Here is a 16,231-nt window from a genome sequence, read left to right as displayed (position 1 = left end):
TATCTCCTTGCATTTCTTCCTGGTAGTGATCAGAATAAGGGGTTTGGGGATAGAGAGATATACACATCTACTTGGAGAACCCAAGATTCCATCTAGATTATTCTTGGGAATGACATTTTACTTTCCCATAACTACATCCCCTAATGAATCTGGTTGGCACACCTTCCAGGTGGCAACATCTTCACAAGGGAGGACCTTACGGATTTGCACTTAATTCTGGTCCAGTTCAGTTCAATTCAGTTGCTCAGTCATGTCTGACTGTTTGCAACCCCATGGACTACAGCACGTCAGGCCTCCCTGTCCATCACCAACTCCTGGAGTTCACCCACACTCACGTCCATTTGGTCAGTAATGCCATCCAATCATCTCACCCTCTGTTGTCCCCTTCTTCTCCTGCCTTCAGTCTTTCCCAGCGTCAGGATCTTTTCAAATGAGTCAGTTCTTCAGATCAGACGGCCAAAGTATTGGAGTTTCAGTTTCAGTATCGGTCCTTCCAATGAATATTCAGGACTGATTTCCTTTAGGATGGACTAGTTGGATCTCATTGCAGTCCAAGGGACTCTCAAGAGTCTTCTCCAACACCACAGTTCAAAAGCATCAATTCTTCAGTGCTCAGCTGTCTCCACAGTCCAACTCTCACATCCATACATGACCACTGGAAAAACCATAGCCTTGACTAGACGGAGCTTAGTTGGCAAAGTAATGTCTCTGCTCTTGAATATGCTATCTAGGTTGGTCATAACTTTTCTTCCAAGGAGTAAGCGTCTTTTAATTTCATGGCTGCAATCACCATCTGCAGTGATTCTGGAGCCCCCCAAAATAAAGTCAGTCACTGTTTCTCACTGTTTCCCCATCTATTTGCCATGAAGTGATGGGACCAGATGCCATGATCTTAGTTTTTTGAATGTTGAGTTTTAAGCCAGTTTTTTCACTCTCCTGTTTCACTTTCATCAAGAGGCTCTTTAGTTCTTCACTTTCTGCCATTAGGGTGGTATCATCTGCATATCTGAGGCTACTGATATTTCTCCCACAGTCTTGAATCCAGCTTGTGCTTCATCCAGCCCAGTGTTTCTCATGATGTACTCTGCATATAAGTTGAATAAGCAGGGTGACAATATATAGCCTTGACATACTTCTTTCCCTATTTGGAACCGGTCTGTTGTTCCATGTCCAGTTCTGCCTGTGCTTCCTGACCTCCATCAGATTTCTCAAGAGGCAGGTCAGGTGGTCTGGTATTCCCATCTCTCTCAGAATTTTCCGCAGTTTGTTGTGATCCATACAATCAAAGGCTTTGGCATAGTCAATAAAGCAGGAGTAGATGCTTTTCTGGAACACTCTTTCTTTTTTGATGATCCAGTGGATGTGTGCAATTTGATCTCTAGTTCCTCTACCTTTTCTAAATTCAGCTTAAACATCTGGAATTTCACAGTTCATGTATTGCTGAAGCCTAGCTTGGAAAATTTTGAGCATTAATTTACTAATGTGTGAGATCAGTGCAATTTTGTGGTAGTTTAAGCATTCTTTGGCATTGCCTTTCTTTGGGATTGGAATGAAAACTGAGCTTTTCCAATTCTGGTTAAGTTTCATTAAAAGGAACTTGTCATTCAGTCACTTGACCCTTCTAAAAAGAGACTGAGTGTGAGTAGGTGATGTTGGAAACACTGATGAAATTATACTAACTGAAAAGGAGCACCAATTTTTCTGGAATTGCAGGGACAGAATAAACTAGCATTTAGTGAGAAAATACCTTCAGTTAAGTTCAGTTCAGTTGCACAGTTGTGTCTGATTCTTTGCGACCCCATGAATCGCAGCACGCTAGGCTTCCCTGTCCATCACCAACTCCCGGAGTTCACCCAAACTCACATCCATCGAATTGGGATGCCATCCAGCCATTTCATCCTCTGTTGTCCCCTTCTCCTCCTACCCCCAATCCCTCCCAGCATCAGAGTCAGTTCCAATGAGCCAACTCTTCGCATGAGGTGGCCAAAGTATTGGAGTTTCAGCTTTAGCATCAGTCCTTCCAAAGAAATCCCAGGGTTGATCTCCTTTAGAATGGACTTGCTGGATCTCCTTGCCATCCAAGGGATTCTCAAGAGTCTTTTCCAATACCACAGTTCAAAAGCATCAATTCTTCGGCGTTCAGCTTTCTTCACAGTCCAACTCTCACATCCATACATGACTACTGGAAAAACCATAGCCTTGACTAGATGGACCTTTGTTGGCAAAGTAATGTCTCTGCTTTTGAATACCTTCGACCTTAGCAAGCATGAGTTGGGACAAACATTTATGATCTTTGTCAGTAAGAACTATCCCTGGAGCCTCCCTCCAGAAGAAAAACACTCCACTGCAGATCTCTTGAACTGTTGCAAGCAACTTAAGTTGACATGACAGTTGGTTCTTCAATCCTCACTCAGAAAGGTTATCAAGATAAAAGACACAATAGGGGAGGTCACTAGCAGCAACCCCCCCATCGTAAGGCAAAATATTCCCTGATGCTTTTCCCACCCCTACTCTCAGCCAGTGAGTAAGGGTGAAAAACATCACATGTGTGGTGGCATGAACAGATTGGATTGATTTAGGATTAAATTGGATTAAATCAAATAGAACAGACTGAATTAAAACATTCCATCCAAAACCAAGTAACAGGATGGGAACCCTGAAGCCTTACCAGCCAGGTGGAAGGCTATGCTGGTAAAATAAGATTTTAATCTGGGTGCCTCTTGCAGCAAAATTGTAAACATTTTCTAAGAAACCTCATGCACACTTGGGTTTGTATCTCTTGTGTGAAGACTGAGCATTGGGCTGACTCTTTTTTTTTTAACTTTCTTTTTTTTAAATATAAATTTATTTATTTTAATTGAATGTTAATTACTTTACAATATTGTATTGGTTTTGCCATATATCAACATGAGTCCGCCATAGGTATACACATGTTCCCCATCCTGAACCCCCCTCCCTCCTCCCCTGTACCATCCCTCTGGGTCAGTGCTGACTCTTCTGAAATATTTGTGACTTGCACCTTAGGAGTGAGAGAAAAGTCCTCCAGTTTAATTAGAGAGCTCAACAGAATGATGTGCTTATGAGAAATTTCAACAGAAGTCAAAATGCTTTATAAATAAGAGGTGGGTTTACTTGTATATATGTCTATACCTCTTGTGGGAAGTCTTGTCCTGGACTGCCTTCTCAAGAATGTTTTACAGCTTTTGCAGGTTTTTCATTTCCTTCAGAAAATTAAAGACATTCTCTTCTAATTGGACAAATTTAGGCAGTTTTCCCTTTAAAAAGTTGAGAATTAACTAACTTTGGGGTTCCTCTAAGGTTATTATTGATAAGGGAGCATATTGTAAACAACATCCACTAGGGGTTCTCATGGAATTTAGAGGAAAAGGGGAAATGTGAGAACAGGAAGCTCATGCTTTCACCTATGTAGTGAATAATAAAATTTCTGTCTCTGTGACAGTAGGCTGTGTTGTTTTGTCAATATTTGTGAAGTGGTGATGGGCTAACCTTTTTGCCTCTTAAGTGGAATAAAACTTCATACCATTCTTAGGTTTGTATGATATTCTAGATTTGGTAGAGTATGAGAAAGATAAATATCACAGTAATTTAAAAATTGTTTATTTTTATCTCATTTAAATATTCAGGCTGGTATGCTGAAAACTCTTCATTAAGTCTTTGTGTTTCTATGCTGACGTAGCCTATGATCGGCTCAGGAACCTGAATGTGTTCTGTCTTGTTGATTCACCATTCCTACTGAGATTTCGAATACTCATGGCTCAGAATACTTCCATCCCAACTGCATTATAACAGTGGGGGTGGGGGGAGAGAAAGAGGAAAACAAACCCCTTCTATCAAAGGATATGCCTGAAAGTTGCACAAAGTATCTCCGTTTACATCTTTTGAACAGAATTTAGCCAAATGACCACAACAAGTTGCAAGAAAGGCTAGCTACATGTACACATAGATGAACATTCTATTTATAGTGAAGAAATAGAGAATGCTCAGTTATTGTAAACTATTAATTTGCGTTCTACTAGACAATACCACAGACACTATTTAGAAAACGAAAAAGAACAACTTTTCATTGGGCATGCCTGAATTGTTAATAATTATGCATTTAGCCTAAGATACAATGTTTTCTATAACAAGCTATGTTCTCCATCTAATGTTCTTAGTATTTATTACTAATTAAAATAAAATAATCTTTTTTCTTTCTCCTTTCAAATCTTTATCTTTGTATCTGGGATTTCAAAACATGAATGTGTGGAAGGGCAATAATATATTAAACAAATTATACTTAATTCTTTGGAAATACATTAAAAACAGTTATATCTATATATATATTAAATTATTTAGTGCCTAGAGAGAACACTTTCTAATACACAAATTTGTTGTCCGTTGGGAAATAGTGTCCATGAAACTCATCCTCCTGAGAATTCTCCATCATCTTTAGATATTTTCCTTCGGGGCACAGAAGGCATAAACACTACATGTGGTCAAGAGTTTATTAATTTGTATGGCACTCTGGGTAGTACATAGAAAAGTATTCAGTATATAATGGGGACTTTAAAGTAGTAGCCTAAAAACTGTGTTAAAAGTTCTAATCAATTTGTTTCAAACTTTGCAATATATGTAACAAACTATAATCACAGATTGTGAAGTGGAGTGAAATGCATTTAGAGGGGAATGAAATAGCAGTATGCTGTTCAGCATGATGATGAAAACTAAATATTGAGGCAAAGATATTTCACATGAATGAATATGTATATATATCTTCTGTAAAGAAGATGTTGGATTTTTAAATGTTTTTGGCAGAATGATTTAAGACTCAACATATGAAAAGAATTGGTATGTCTTAAAATGTAAAGATAATATTTTCTTTTATATACATATGTGTGTATAGGTATATACACATTAGTTCTATTTTACCTTTTAAATTTTGATTTAGGAAAAAAACAGTGAAAGAAGAAGTGTAATGCAACATAACAAAAATTTAGTCTTGAAATTCTTTTTTTTTTTTTTGTAATTTAGCTGGTATTCACAATATCTAATACAGCTAACCCTAACTGTGTTCATAGACCTTCTTTCTAACGGTTTGTAATGTAAATTTTTTATAGTCTCTATTGGGGAATTGTTGCTGTGATATGATTGGTGAAGCTGGACAAAGGAATGATGTAACATGATAAAATTCTTATAAGATTATTTAGATATATGCATTCTACAATCGTTGCCATTATGATAAATTGTGTAAATGAGAAAAAAATTATAACAGATTGCTGCATAATTTTCTGAATGTTCAAATAATGTCCAAGAAAAATGTCATCTCTTTTCATTCATAAATTTATATATAGATTAATATGTATGGTTTTGATACATGAATTTGAGCAAATACACTATATTCTGGCTTCTAATTATTCATAAAAATGTTTTACAACTAAGAGGACAGCTTTAGAGAGAACACATTTTCAGTTAATCTTCATGTCCACTTTTACTGGCTGTACAAACCTGAACAATATGTCTCACAATATATGCCAGTGAAGGGAATAGTCGTAAATAGACAATATTTCTTTAATTGCACATTACCCAGACACTTAATATCCTTACAATAGGGACATATGTGTCTCTCAATATTTGTGTCACCCTATTATGTGATTCATTATGTATTGAAATTTGCCAGTTAATCGTCTTTTTTTAGACTATGCTACTCTCAAAATTGTTCATGTTTTCAGTCTGTATTTTAGATAGAGAACAAAAAGGTAAGTATAAGAAATATAAGCAGATGGAGAGAAATTTCATTCATAAAAATTTCCTCCTTTAATATTTACATATTTTAACCTTACTTTAATTTTTCCTTCAAACTCACTACCCTATCCCTGAAAAACTTTTCTTACCTCTCTTGATTTACATAGAGCTTTACCATTATGTTTATATTTCTCTTAACTTCCTCCACTTCATACAATTTCATGATGCCATATTTATATCTATCTCTTTGCCTCCATATCCCTTATCCTTATTTTCACTTTATTCTACCACATCCATTCTCAGAATCATAACCAGCAGAGGAAAACTGCAATTTCTCGATACACACATTGACTGTACAGACTGTACTTGCAGATTTTGTTTTAGCATGCAAAATGGGAATGATAGGTTACATCAGAGACTGAGGAGATGAAAATACTATAAAGGACAAAAAATGAGACTTAAGAAAATTTCTATTTTTTGAGCTAGTTATTTTTGGTTGGGCTTCCCCGGTGGCTTATATGGTAATGCAGGAGACCTGGGTTGAATCGCTGGGTCGGGAAGATCCCCTGGAGAAAGGAATGGCGACCCACTCCAGTATTCTTGCCTGGAGAATCCCGTGGTCAGAGGAGCCTGGCAGCCAGTCCATGGCGTCCCAAAGAGTTGGACACAACTGAGCGACTAACACATACACATTTTTGGCTACTCTGGGTCTTCGTTGCTGTGTGGGCTTTCTCTAGTTCCTGGCAGTATGGTCTACTCTGTATAGTTGTAGTGTACGGGCTTTTCATTGGAGTGGCTTCTCTTGTTGCAGAGCACAGGCTCTAGAGTGCAGGCTCAGTAGTTGTCATGCAGGGGCCTACTTACTGTGCAGCATATGAGATTCTCTTGAACCCGAATTCAAAGTGGTGTCCCCTTCACTGCATGGCGAACTCTCAACCACTGGGCCACCAGGGAAACCCAAGAACAGAAAATAAGACTATTTCCAATGCCCCATTTATATGAAATAGGATCAGGTTAGCTATGAAGATAAATGAGTCTAAAATCAGGCATTTGAGTTTGGTTAATTGAGTAAAATGGAAAAGATGTACTGCTGCTGCTGCTAAGTCGCTTCAGTCGTGTCTGACTCTGTGCAACCCCATAGACAGCAACCTACCAGGCTCCTCCGTCCCTGGTATTCTCCAGGCAACAACACTGGAGTGGGTTGCCATTTCCTTCTTCAATGCATGAAAATGAAAAGTGAAAGTGAAGTCACTCAGTTGCGTCCAACTCTTCGAGATCCCCTGGACTGTAACCCTCCAGGCTCCTCCGTCCATGAGATTTACCAGGCAAGAGTACTGGAGTGTGGTGCCATTGCCTTCTCCTAGCTCTGTTTATTGAGGATGAATAGTGTGTGTGTGTATGAAACCTGGGCTTCAATGATATATATAATTTTGATTCTAGTCTGAGAACTTAATTGAACAGGAAATGGTATATACCCAAACTCTTGGATGATATAATGAGAGAAAAAGCATTTATTATACTTTAAAAGTTCTTTATATCCCTGATCAACTTACATAAAAACTATCAACAATTACTACTGTTATATAGATAATTCTCTAAAAGAACTGCAAGCTGAACTTTTAATTAATCTATCCAGATATTTTGTGCATGCATCTATTACTATCTCTGAAAAAATAAAACACTTTTAAAACATGAATGAACTTTGTTTTGCTGTACATGAAAAATTGTTTTGCTGCTGGTGCTGCTAAGTTGCTTCAGTGATGTCCAACTCTGTGTGACCCCATAGATGGCAGCACACCAGGCTCCCCCATCCCTGGGATTCTCCAGGCAAGAACACTGGAGTGGGTTGCCATTTCCTTCTCCAATGAATGAAAGTGAAAAGTGAAAGTGAAGTTGCTCAGTCGTGTCCCACTGTTAGTGACCCCATGGACTGCAGCCTACCAGGCTCCTCTGTCCATAGGATTCTCCACCAAGAGTGCTGGAGTTGGTTGCTGTTACCTAAGTTTACCTTAAATAATGATTATTCCTGTTATGTCCACCTTAGGTTCATTTTTTTTTCTTTTTCTTTTATTCAGACAGAGCAGTTGTCAGAAAACTGGAATGGGAAATCATACAAGGGTGGTAGTGTTTATTCTAGCAGGTTTAACAAGTGACCCACAAATGAAAATTGTTTTATTTATCTTCCTACTACTCACCTACTTGCTAAGCATCACTGGCAATCTGATTATCATCACACTCACCCTGCTAGATACTCACCTGAAGACCCCCATGCACTTTTTCCTTCGAAATTTTTCCTTTTTAGAAATTTCGTATACTACTACATGCATCCCTAAATTGCTGGTTATGATGGCAACAGGAGACAAAACCATTTCCTATAACAGTTGTGTGACTCAAGTGTTTTTTGCCTTTCTTCTTGGAGCGTCTGAATTTTACTTACTGGCAGCAATGTCCTATGACCACTGTGTTGCCATCTGTAAGCCCTTGCCTTACACAACCATCATGAACAATAAAATCTGCATGAAACTTGTCCTCAGTTGTTGGTTTGCTCGATTCTTTGTCATCTTCCCACCACTCCTCTATGGCCTAAACCTTGACTTCTGTGCCTCCAACGTTGTTGATCATTTCTATTGCGACACCACTCCCCTCCTACAAATCTCCTGCTTAGATACAAAGTTAATCGAGATGATGGGATTCATCTCAGCTGTGGTGACACTGGTGATCACATTGGTAATGGTGATAATATCATATACCTGTATTGCCTTAACCATTCTAAGAATTCCCTCAGCTAGTCATAGGAGAAAGGCTTTTTCAACGTGTTCCTCTCACATGGTTGTGATATCCCTTTCTTACAGCAGCTCCATCTTTATGTATGTTAAACCTTCAGTCAAACAAAGAATATCTTTTTCCAAAGTAATTTCAGTGCTCAACACCTCTGTTGCTCCACTTTTGAATCCTTTCATTTATACCTTAAGTAACCAACAAGTGAAGAAAGCCTTCATGAATATGATACACAGAGTTGTTTCTTTCTCAAAGAAATGAATATGATTTGCACTATACATAAAGAAGATAAACAAAAAGGCATCAATCAACAACAGCGTATCCAATGTAGTTCTAATACATATTTCCTGTGTTTTTACTCTAATTTCTACAACATTAATCTTTATTTAAAGCTTTATTTTTACACAAATTTTGTGCTAGAATTTTAATTTTATTTATATTCTTCTATATTAATTTTGAATCTCACCTTCTTTGTACATGTAAAAGAAATTGAGACACATTTTTAATTTGTTTCTTTATCTCTCAGTTCTAGTTAGTCAAGCCTAAAAGTAACCTTACATTTGAACTATATTTGAAGCAGCTTGCAATGCCATGTTATTACTATCTTTCAGTTGTTATCATTTAATACCTACTTAAATCTAATATTCATGTATATTTTTCATACTACTAATTTATTAATGCACATTCTATTTAAAATAATAGAAAATTAAAACAAATTAATATAATGTTCATATTCATATTTTAAGTGTTTATTAAATATGATTATCATTTTAATACATTCTTTAGAAATTAGTTCTTTATAAGAAAGTATATATATGGAATTTAGAAAGATGGTAACAATAACCCTGTATGCGAGACAGCAAAAGAGACACAGATGTATAGAACAGTCTTTTGGACTGTGTGGGAGAAGGCGAGGGTGGGATGATTTGGGAGAATGGCATTGAAACATGTATAATATCATATATGAAACGAATTGCCAGTCTAGGTTCAATGCATGATACTGGATGCTTGGGGCTGGTGCACTGGGACGACTCAGAGGGATGGTACGGGGAGGGACGAGGGAGGAGGGTTCAGGATGGGGAACACATGTATACCTGTGGCAGATTCATGTTGATATATGGCAAAACCAATACAATATTGTAAAGTATTTAACCTCCAATTAAAATAAATCAATTTATATTAAAAAAAAACAAAAAAAGAAAGTATATTTGAATGCTATCTTATCAGCAAAATAAATGATAGGCAGGAAGAAAACTACATATAATATGTAATTGACCAGACAATTTTATATACTTATTTAAAAACCATAAAGTGAACTATATTTTAAAGGCTATTTGGATCTTAAGCATAATTTTAGGGAAAATGTATATTTAAACAAATTATTCCATTTTTGGTGATAATTTAAGTACATACATATACACATTTTGAGACAATCTAATTAAAATAAGACTTGCTGCTAAGTCGCTTCAGTCCTGTCCAACTCTTAGCGACCGCATGGACTGCGGCCCACCAGGCTCCTCCATCCATGGGATTTTCCAGGCAAGAGTACTGGAGTGGGTTGCCAAAGTCTCTCTAAATTCCTTACTAATTTTGATTCTGTTATGTGCTAATTAGAGGAATGTCCTTTAAAAACATAAATTCAAGTTAAACCACTACTTTATCATTGAGCTATTCTGAAATGTTTTATATATTTTAAAGATATATCATCTACTCTGTATTTAACATACAGCATGTACTGAAACTCTTGATAAGGATGCAGCGGTTTTAAACTAAAATGTCCCAATTCCTATTTCTTTCTGTACCAAGGTAGATTAAAGTTACATCATCTGTCATCTTCATTATTTCAGTTTGTCCATGAAATATCAATTTGATTATTTCTATTCATGCCAGTACCATCACCTCTGAATCCTGAATCCTCAGAGAACTTTCTACTACTTTTTTGTTTGTTTTTGATTAAATTAGATCTCTAACACAACTTTTTTCCCATTCACAATCCAATTTATTTTTCCACAATAATAAGTGCAATTTTATTTTTTTAATATAAATTTATTTATTTCAATTGGAGGTACTTCTATTTAGAAGTTGTGTTAGGATGGGAAATCTAACACAACTTTTAAATAGAAGTACAACTTACTTCTTAAGAAGGCTTCCATGTGAAATGCTAAAATATTTTATCCTTAAATGCTTTCACCTTTTCAGCTCTACTGAAGTAGGCTGAACAACAAATATATTATTAGAGATAAGAACTCAGTTTATTGACTACTCAGTAAATGACAGAAACTGGTAGGTATTTTATGTAAATCATATAATTTTGGAAACAATAGTGTGATATAAAAATCATTATCATTATGCATAAGAGCAAAGGATAGCTCAGTGAAGCCACTAGAAAGAACAATTAAGAAGACAATCCTATTCATAATAATAATTAATAATTTCACCAAGAAGAATAAATTGCTTAAGAAGAAATTTAACCAGAGATGTGAACTATTTCTATTCTGAAAGTATAAAACATTGATGAAAGGCATTGAGTGTGATGCAGATATATGGAAAGATATCCTGTGTTTATGGATTAAAAGAATTAATTATGTTGTTAATATATCCACACTATCCAAAGTTATCTACAGATTTAATGAAATCCCTGTTAAGATCCCTATGACATTTTTCACAAAACTAGAATAAATAATCCTAAAATTTTATAGAATCACAATAGATCTCAAATAGTCAATGAAATTTTCAGAAAAAAGAACAATGCTGGAGATCTCACACTCCCTTACTTCAGACCATACTATAAAGTTACAGTCATCAAATCAGTATGGTCTTGCAAAAAAAAAAAAAAAAGACACAGAGATCAATGGAACAGAATAGAAAGCCCAGAAACAGTGCATGATGGCTAAGACATTTCAGTCTTGTCCAACTCTTTGTGACCCTATGGACTGTAGCCCACCAGGCTCCTCTGTCCATGAGATTCTTCAGTTAAGAATACTGGACTGGGTTGCCATTCCTTAGCAAACAACTCAATTGAAAATTGGGCAGAAGGGCTGAATAGACATTATTTTTCTCCCAAAGACATACAGATGGCCAACAGGCACATGAAAAGGTGCTCTACACCCCTGATCATCATATTTGGTAATCCTCTCTTCTAGTGTATTTCTTGTGCTTTCTCTTGTAGGTCTCCTGGAAGGAGGAAAAAAAAAAAAACAAAAAACCCACAAGCAACTGAAGAATGAGAAACCATACAGAAACAATAGAGTTTATCCTCCTGGGACTGTCAGATGACCCACAATTTCAGGTTGTGATCTTTGTCTTTCTGCTCATCACCTACATGCTCAGCATCACTGGGAACCTGACCATTATCACCCTGACCCTGCTGGATGCCCACCTCCAAACCCCCGTGTATTTCTTCCTCAGAAATTTCTCCATCTTAGAAATATCATTCACAACTGTCAGTATACCCAAGTTCCTGGCCACCATTATTACAGGAGATAAAACCAATTCTTTTAATGATTGCATTGCTCAGTTATTTATTTATTTATTTTTCATTCTCTTGGGAGTCACTGAGTTTTATCTTCTGGCTGCCATGTCCTATGACTGTTACATTGCCATCTGCAAACCCCTGCATTACATGACCATCATGAATCACAGAGTCTGCACACTGCTTGTCTTCTCTTCCTGGCTAGTTTCATTCTTAATCATATACCCTGCACTCATGTTGCTCTTAAACCTTGATTACTGTAGGTCTAATATTATTGACCATTTTACCTGTGATTATTTTCCTTTGCTTCAACTGTCTTGTTCAGACACAAACTTTCTCGAAATGATGGGGTTTTCCTGTGCTGTGCTTACTCTAATGTTCAGTTTGGCATTAATAATTCTGTCCTATATATACATCATCAGAACAATTTTAAGAATTCCTTCTACTAGTCAGAGGACAGAGACCTTTTCCACATGTTCTTCCCACATGATTGTCCTCTCCATCTCTTATGGCAGCTGCATTTTTATGTACATTAAACCCTCAGCACAGGAGAGGGTGTCTTTGAGCAAGGGGGTGGCTGTGCTAAACACCTCAGTAGCCCCCACACTGAACCCCTTCATTTGCAGCCTACAGAATGAGCAAGTCAAACAAGCCTTCATGGACATGGCAAGAAAGACTATTTTTCAGAAGCAAATGAAATGATGTGCTATAATAAATTAGAGACATTTTGCAGGGCAACTTTAAAAAATATATAATCAAGAATTTTATTCAAATCACAATGACTTCCCTGTCAACCTTGTTTATTCTTTTTATTCCTAGGAGTTGAAAATCATATTTGTTTATACATTTCTCATTCAATTTGAACAACTTTTCTTATGTCTTTCTGACTCCCATTCTTCTGAACATTTTGTTAGTTGCAACTTCTTAAGTTAAAAATTGTTTAATATAAATTCCTGTTTTGAGTTTGGATGTGATATTTAGTTTACTCAACACAGGAAATATAATCTTATGAATTTCATTTACAGTATATTTGACAGAAACTCTTTTTACCATTTTATAGTTTTTAAAAAATTTATGTTTATTATTTATTTTTTTACTGAATCTTCATTGCTTCTCGTGGGCTTTCTCTCATGGGCTTGCCTTCTGTTGAGGCAAGATGGAGCTACTCTTTGTTGCAGTGCATGGGTTTCTTATTGCAGTGGCTTCTCTTGTTGTGGAGCAAGGGCTCTAGGCATGCAGACTTCCATAATTGTGGTGCATGGCATCAGTAGTTGTAGCTGGTAGGCTCTAGAGTACTGGCTCAGTAGTTGTGGCAGAGGGACCTAGCTGCTCCATGGTATATAGGATCTTACTGTCCCAGGGATTGTACTTGTGTCTCCTGATTGGCAGATGGATTCTTAGCCACTAGAGCCTCAGGGAAGTCTCTTCACTATTTATCTGGGGAACTGTTTTTAAATGCTATATAGTTTATTGAAAAATGTGAGTATTTTCATTTAAAAACAGAAAGATTATTTATGGCACACTTTATAAGGTATGTCCTAATAATTTCTTCACCACCCTTATGGCAGAAAGTGAAGAAGAACTAAAGAGCCTCTTGATGAAAGTGAAAGAGGAGAGTGAAAAATTTGGCTTAAAGCTCAACATTCAGAAAACGAAGATCATGGCATCCAGGCCCATCACTTCTTGGCAAATAGATGGAGAAACAGTGGAAACAGTGCCTGACTTTATTTTTGGGGGCTCCAAAATCACTGCAGATGGTGACTGCAGCCATGAAATTAAAAGACACTTGCTCCTTGGAAGAAAAGTTATCACCAACCTAGATGGCATATTAAAAAGCAGAGACATTACTTTGCCAACAAAGGTCCGTCTAGTCAAAGTTATGGTTTTTTAAGCCCCGAAGAATTGATGCTTTTGAACTGTTGTGTTGGAGAAGACTCTTGAGCATCCCTTGAACTACAAGGAGACCCAGCCAGTCCATCCTAAAGGAAATCAGTCCTGAATGTTCATTGGAAGGACTGATGCTGAAGCTGAAACCTAATACTTTGGCCACCTGATGCGAAGAGCTGACTCATTTGAAAAGACCCTGATGCTGGGAAAGATTGAAGGAAGAGGAGAAGGGGATGACAGAGGATGAAATGGTTGGATGGCATCACCAACTCAATGGACATGAGTTTGAGTAATCTCCGGGAGTTGGTGATAGACAAGGCCTGGCATGCTGCAGTCCATGGGGTCTCAAAGAGTTGGACGCAGCTTAGCAATTGAACTGAACTGAACTGAATAATATTTTCATTAATTAAAAACATAGCCTTTTAGCAATATGTACTTTTGTAAATATAGTGCTAGATGGATCACTATTTATTTCCAAATCCCATAGTAACTTAAGAGAAGTCAGTAGACACACATATATGTAGTAGAATATGGTGAAGAAATAACCATTTTAGATATGTAGGATTAAGTTCACTTTCTCCTATTCCGCATAAAGTAAACTCTATTTTCTTATCTAGCTGAAATATATACACAGCTCCTTCCCAAGTTCAGGACTAGTTTGAAACAGGGCATATATCTAAATTATTTAATCCCTAAAATATTTATTTATTTGTACCTTAAACTATTTTATAACAAAATCACTTTTTTTGTAGAAGCTAAAATCTTGATAACAAAGCAGAATCTCCCCTCTGTATAGAAAATTAGGATTTCATGTGCTAAAATACTCTTCCACTTATTAAGGCCTTGCTGCTGCCACTGCTGCTAAGTCACTTCAGTAATGTCCGACTGTGTGCAACCCCATAGATTGCAGCCCACCAGGCTCCTCTGTCCCTGGGATTTTCCAGGCAAGAACACTGGAATGGGTTGCCATTTCCTTCTCCAATGCATGAAAGTGAAAAGTGAAAGTGAAGTCGCTCAGTCTTGTCTGACTCTTCGCGACCCCATGGACTGCAGCCCACCAGGCTCCTCCATCCATGGGATTTTCCAGGCAAGAGTACTGGAGTGGGGTGCCATCGCCTTCTCTGTATTATGGCCTTAATAGGTGCCTAAAGTATTTGGAAAGGTGGGTGTATGTGTGTAGGTGTAGTGATTACAGATACCAAAATAACCCTCATTAATATAAAACATTTTAGTAATAGAAAGTACAAACCTAATTAGTGGTGCAACATTCTTAATAATCATTAAGAGATACACACACTTGAGAGATATACCACGTTTTCTTTTCTTTAAACAAAGGGAGGGGTGAGGATGGGAGTGATGGAAAATAGAAGGGGATTTAAATGTTAAAGGGAAGTTAAGTGTGGGTTCTCCATTTCTATCTTATCTCAAATACAATTTGCATATTAAATAAGGTGAATATCTGAAAACCTTAAGGTTTCTATAACCTCTAAGCAAATATTTTCCCATTAGTAAGTCAGGTGTAAGTTCAGGTAAGCCAGGTATATATAACTTACTATAGAAATGAAAATGAATTTGTAAAGCATATAACATAATTAGCTATCAATAAATTATAATAATGTTTATTAATATTATCCTGCACATCTAAAAACTACAGATATATACAGATTATACTTTTGAGGTGATAAGAACTCTTAATATGAGATTTATCCACTTAAAAATTTAAAGACACACTACAGTGTTGTTGACTATAACAAACTTTATGTCAATTGATTAGCAATATCCACATTTCCCCTCTCCCTCTCCCCCCGGTAACCACCATTCCACTATCTGAATCTAGGAGTTTGAGAATTTTCGGTTTATCACCTAAGTGAATTTGCGCAGTTTTTAACATTTTATGACTGGCTTATGATACTTAGCATAAGGCCCTCACGCTTCATCCATGCTGTTCTATGTATTGAGATATTTTTCCTTTTTAAAGGCTGAAGAATAGTCCAGTACTATCCCATTAAATGCATTTACTGTATTTTCTGTATCCATTCATCCTTCCCTAGACATTTAGGTTCCTTTCCATATCTTAACAGTTGTGAATACTGCTGCAGTGAACATGACAATGGTATCACTTACATACCCTGATTTCAATTATTTTAGATACATATCTGGAAATGGGGTTGCTAGATAACAGGGTAGTTCTATTTTTAATTTTTGAAGGAAATCTGTACTGTTTCTCATAGTGGCTGCACAATGTGCATTCCTACCGACAATGTATCAGGATTCTAAATTCTCCACATCGTCATCAACAGTTGTCTTTTATCATCTTGATAACAGCCATCCTGACAGGTGTGAGGTGACTTA

General features: G+C 36.8%; 2 protein-coding genes across 2 annotated transcripts; both read left to right on the top strand.

Moving 5' to 3' along the window:
- Positions 1–7,842: 7,842 nt before the first annotated feature.
- On the top strand, positions 7,843–8,781 carry LOC128048416 (olfactory receptor 6C74-like). Its single transcript, XM_052640802.1, has one exon. The coding sequence runs from the start codon at positions 7,843–7,845 to the stop codon at positions 8,779–8,781; it is 939 nt and encodes a 312-aa protein (XP_052496762.1).
- A 2,962-nt stretch (positions 8,782–11,743) lies between these two features.
- LOC128047750 (olfactory receptor 6C1-like) lies at positions 11,744–12,694 on the top strand. Its single transcript, XM_052640113.1, has one exon. The coding sequence runs from the start codon at positions 11,744–11,746 to the stop codon at positions 12,692–12,694; it is 951 nt and encodes a 316-aa protein (XP_052496073.1).
- Positions 12,695–16,231: the final 3,537 nt, after the last annotated feature.

The sequence above is a fragment of the Budorcas taxicolor genome, chromosome 5 (assembly GCF_023091745.1).
Source record: "Budorcas taxicolor isolate Tak-1 chromosome 5, Takin1.1, whole genome shotgun sequence".
Taxonomy (NCBI): domain Eukaryota; kingdom Metazoa; phylum Chordata; class Mammalia; order Artiodactyla; family Bovidae; genus Budorcas; species Budorcas taxicolor.
This window is presented reverse-complemented; position numbering and strand designations above follow the sequence as displayed.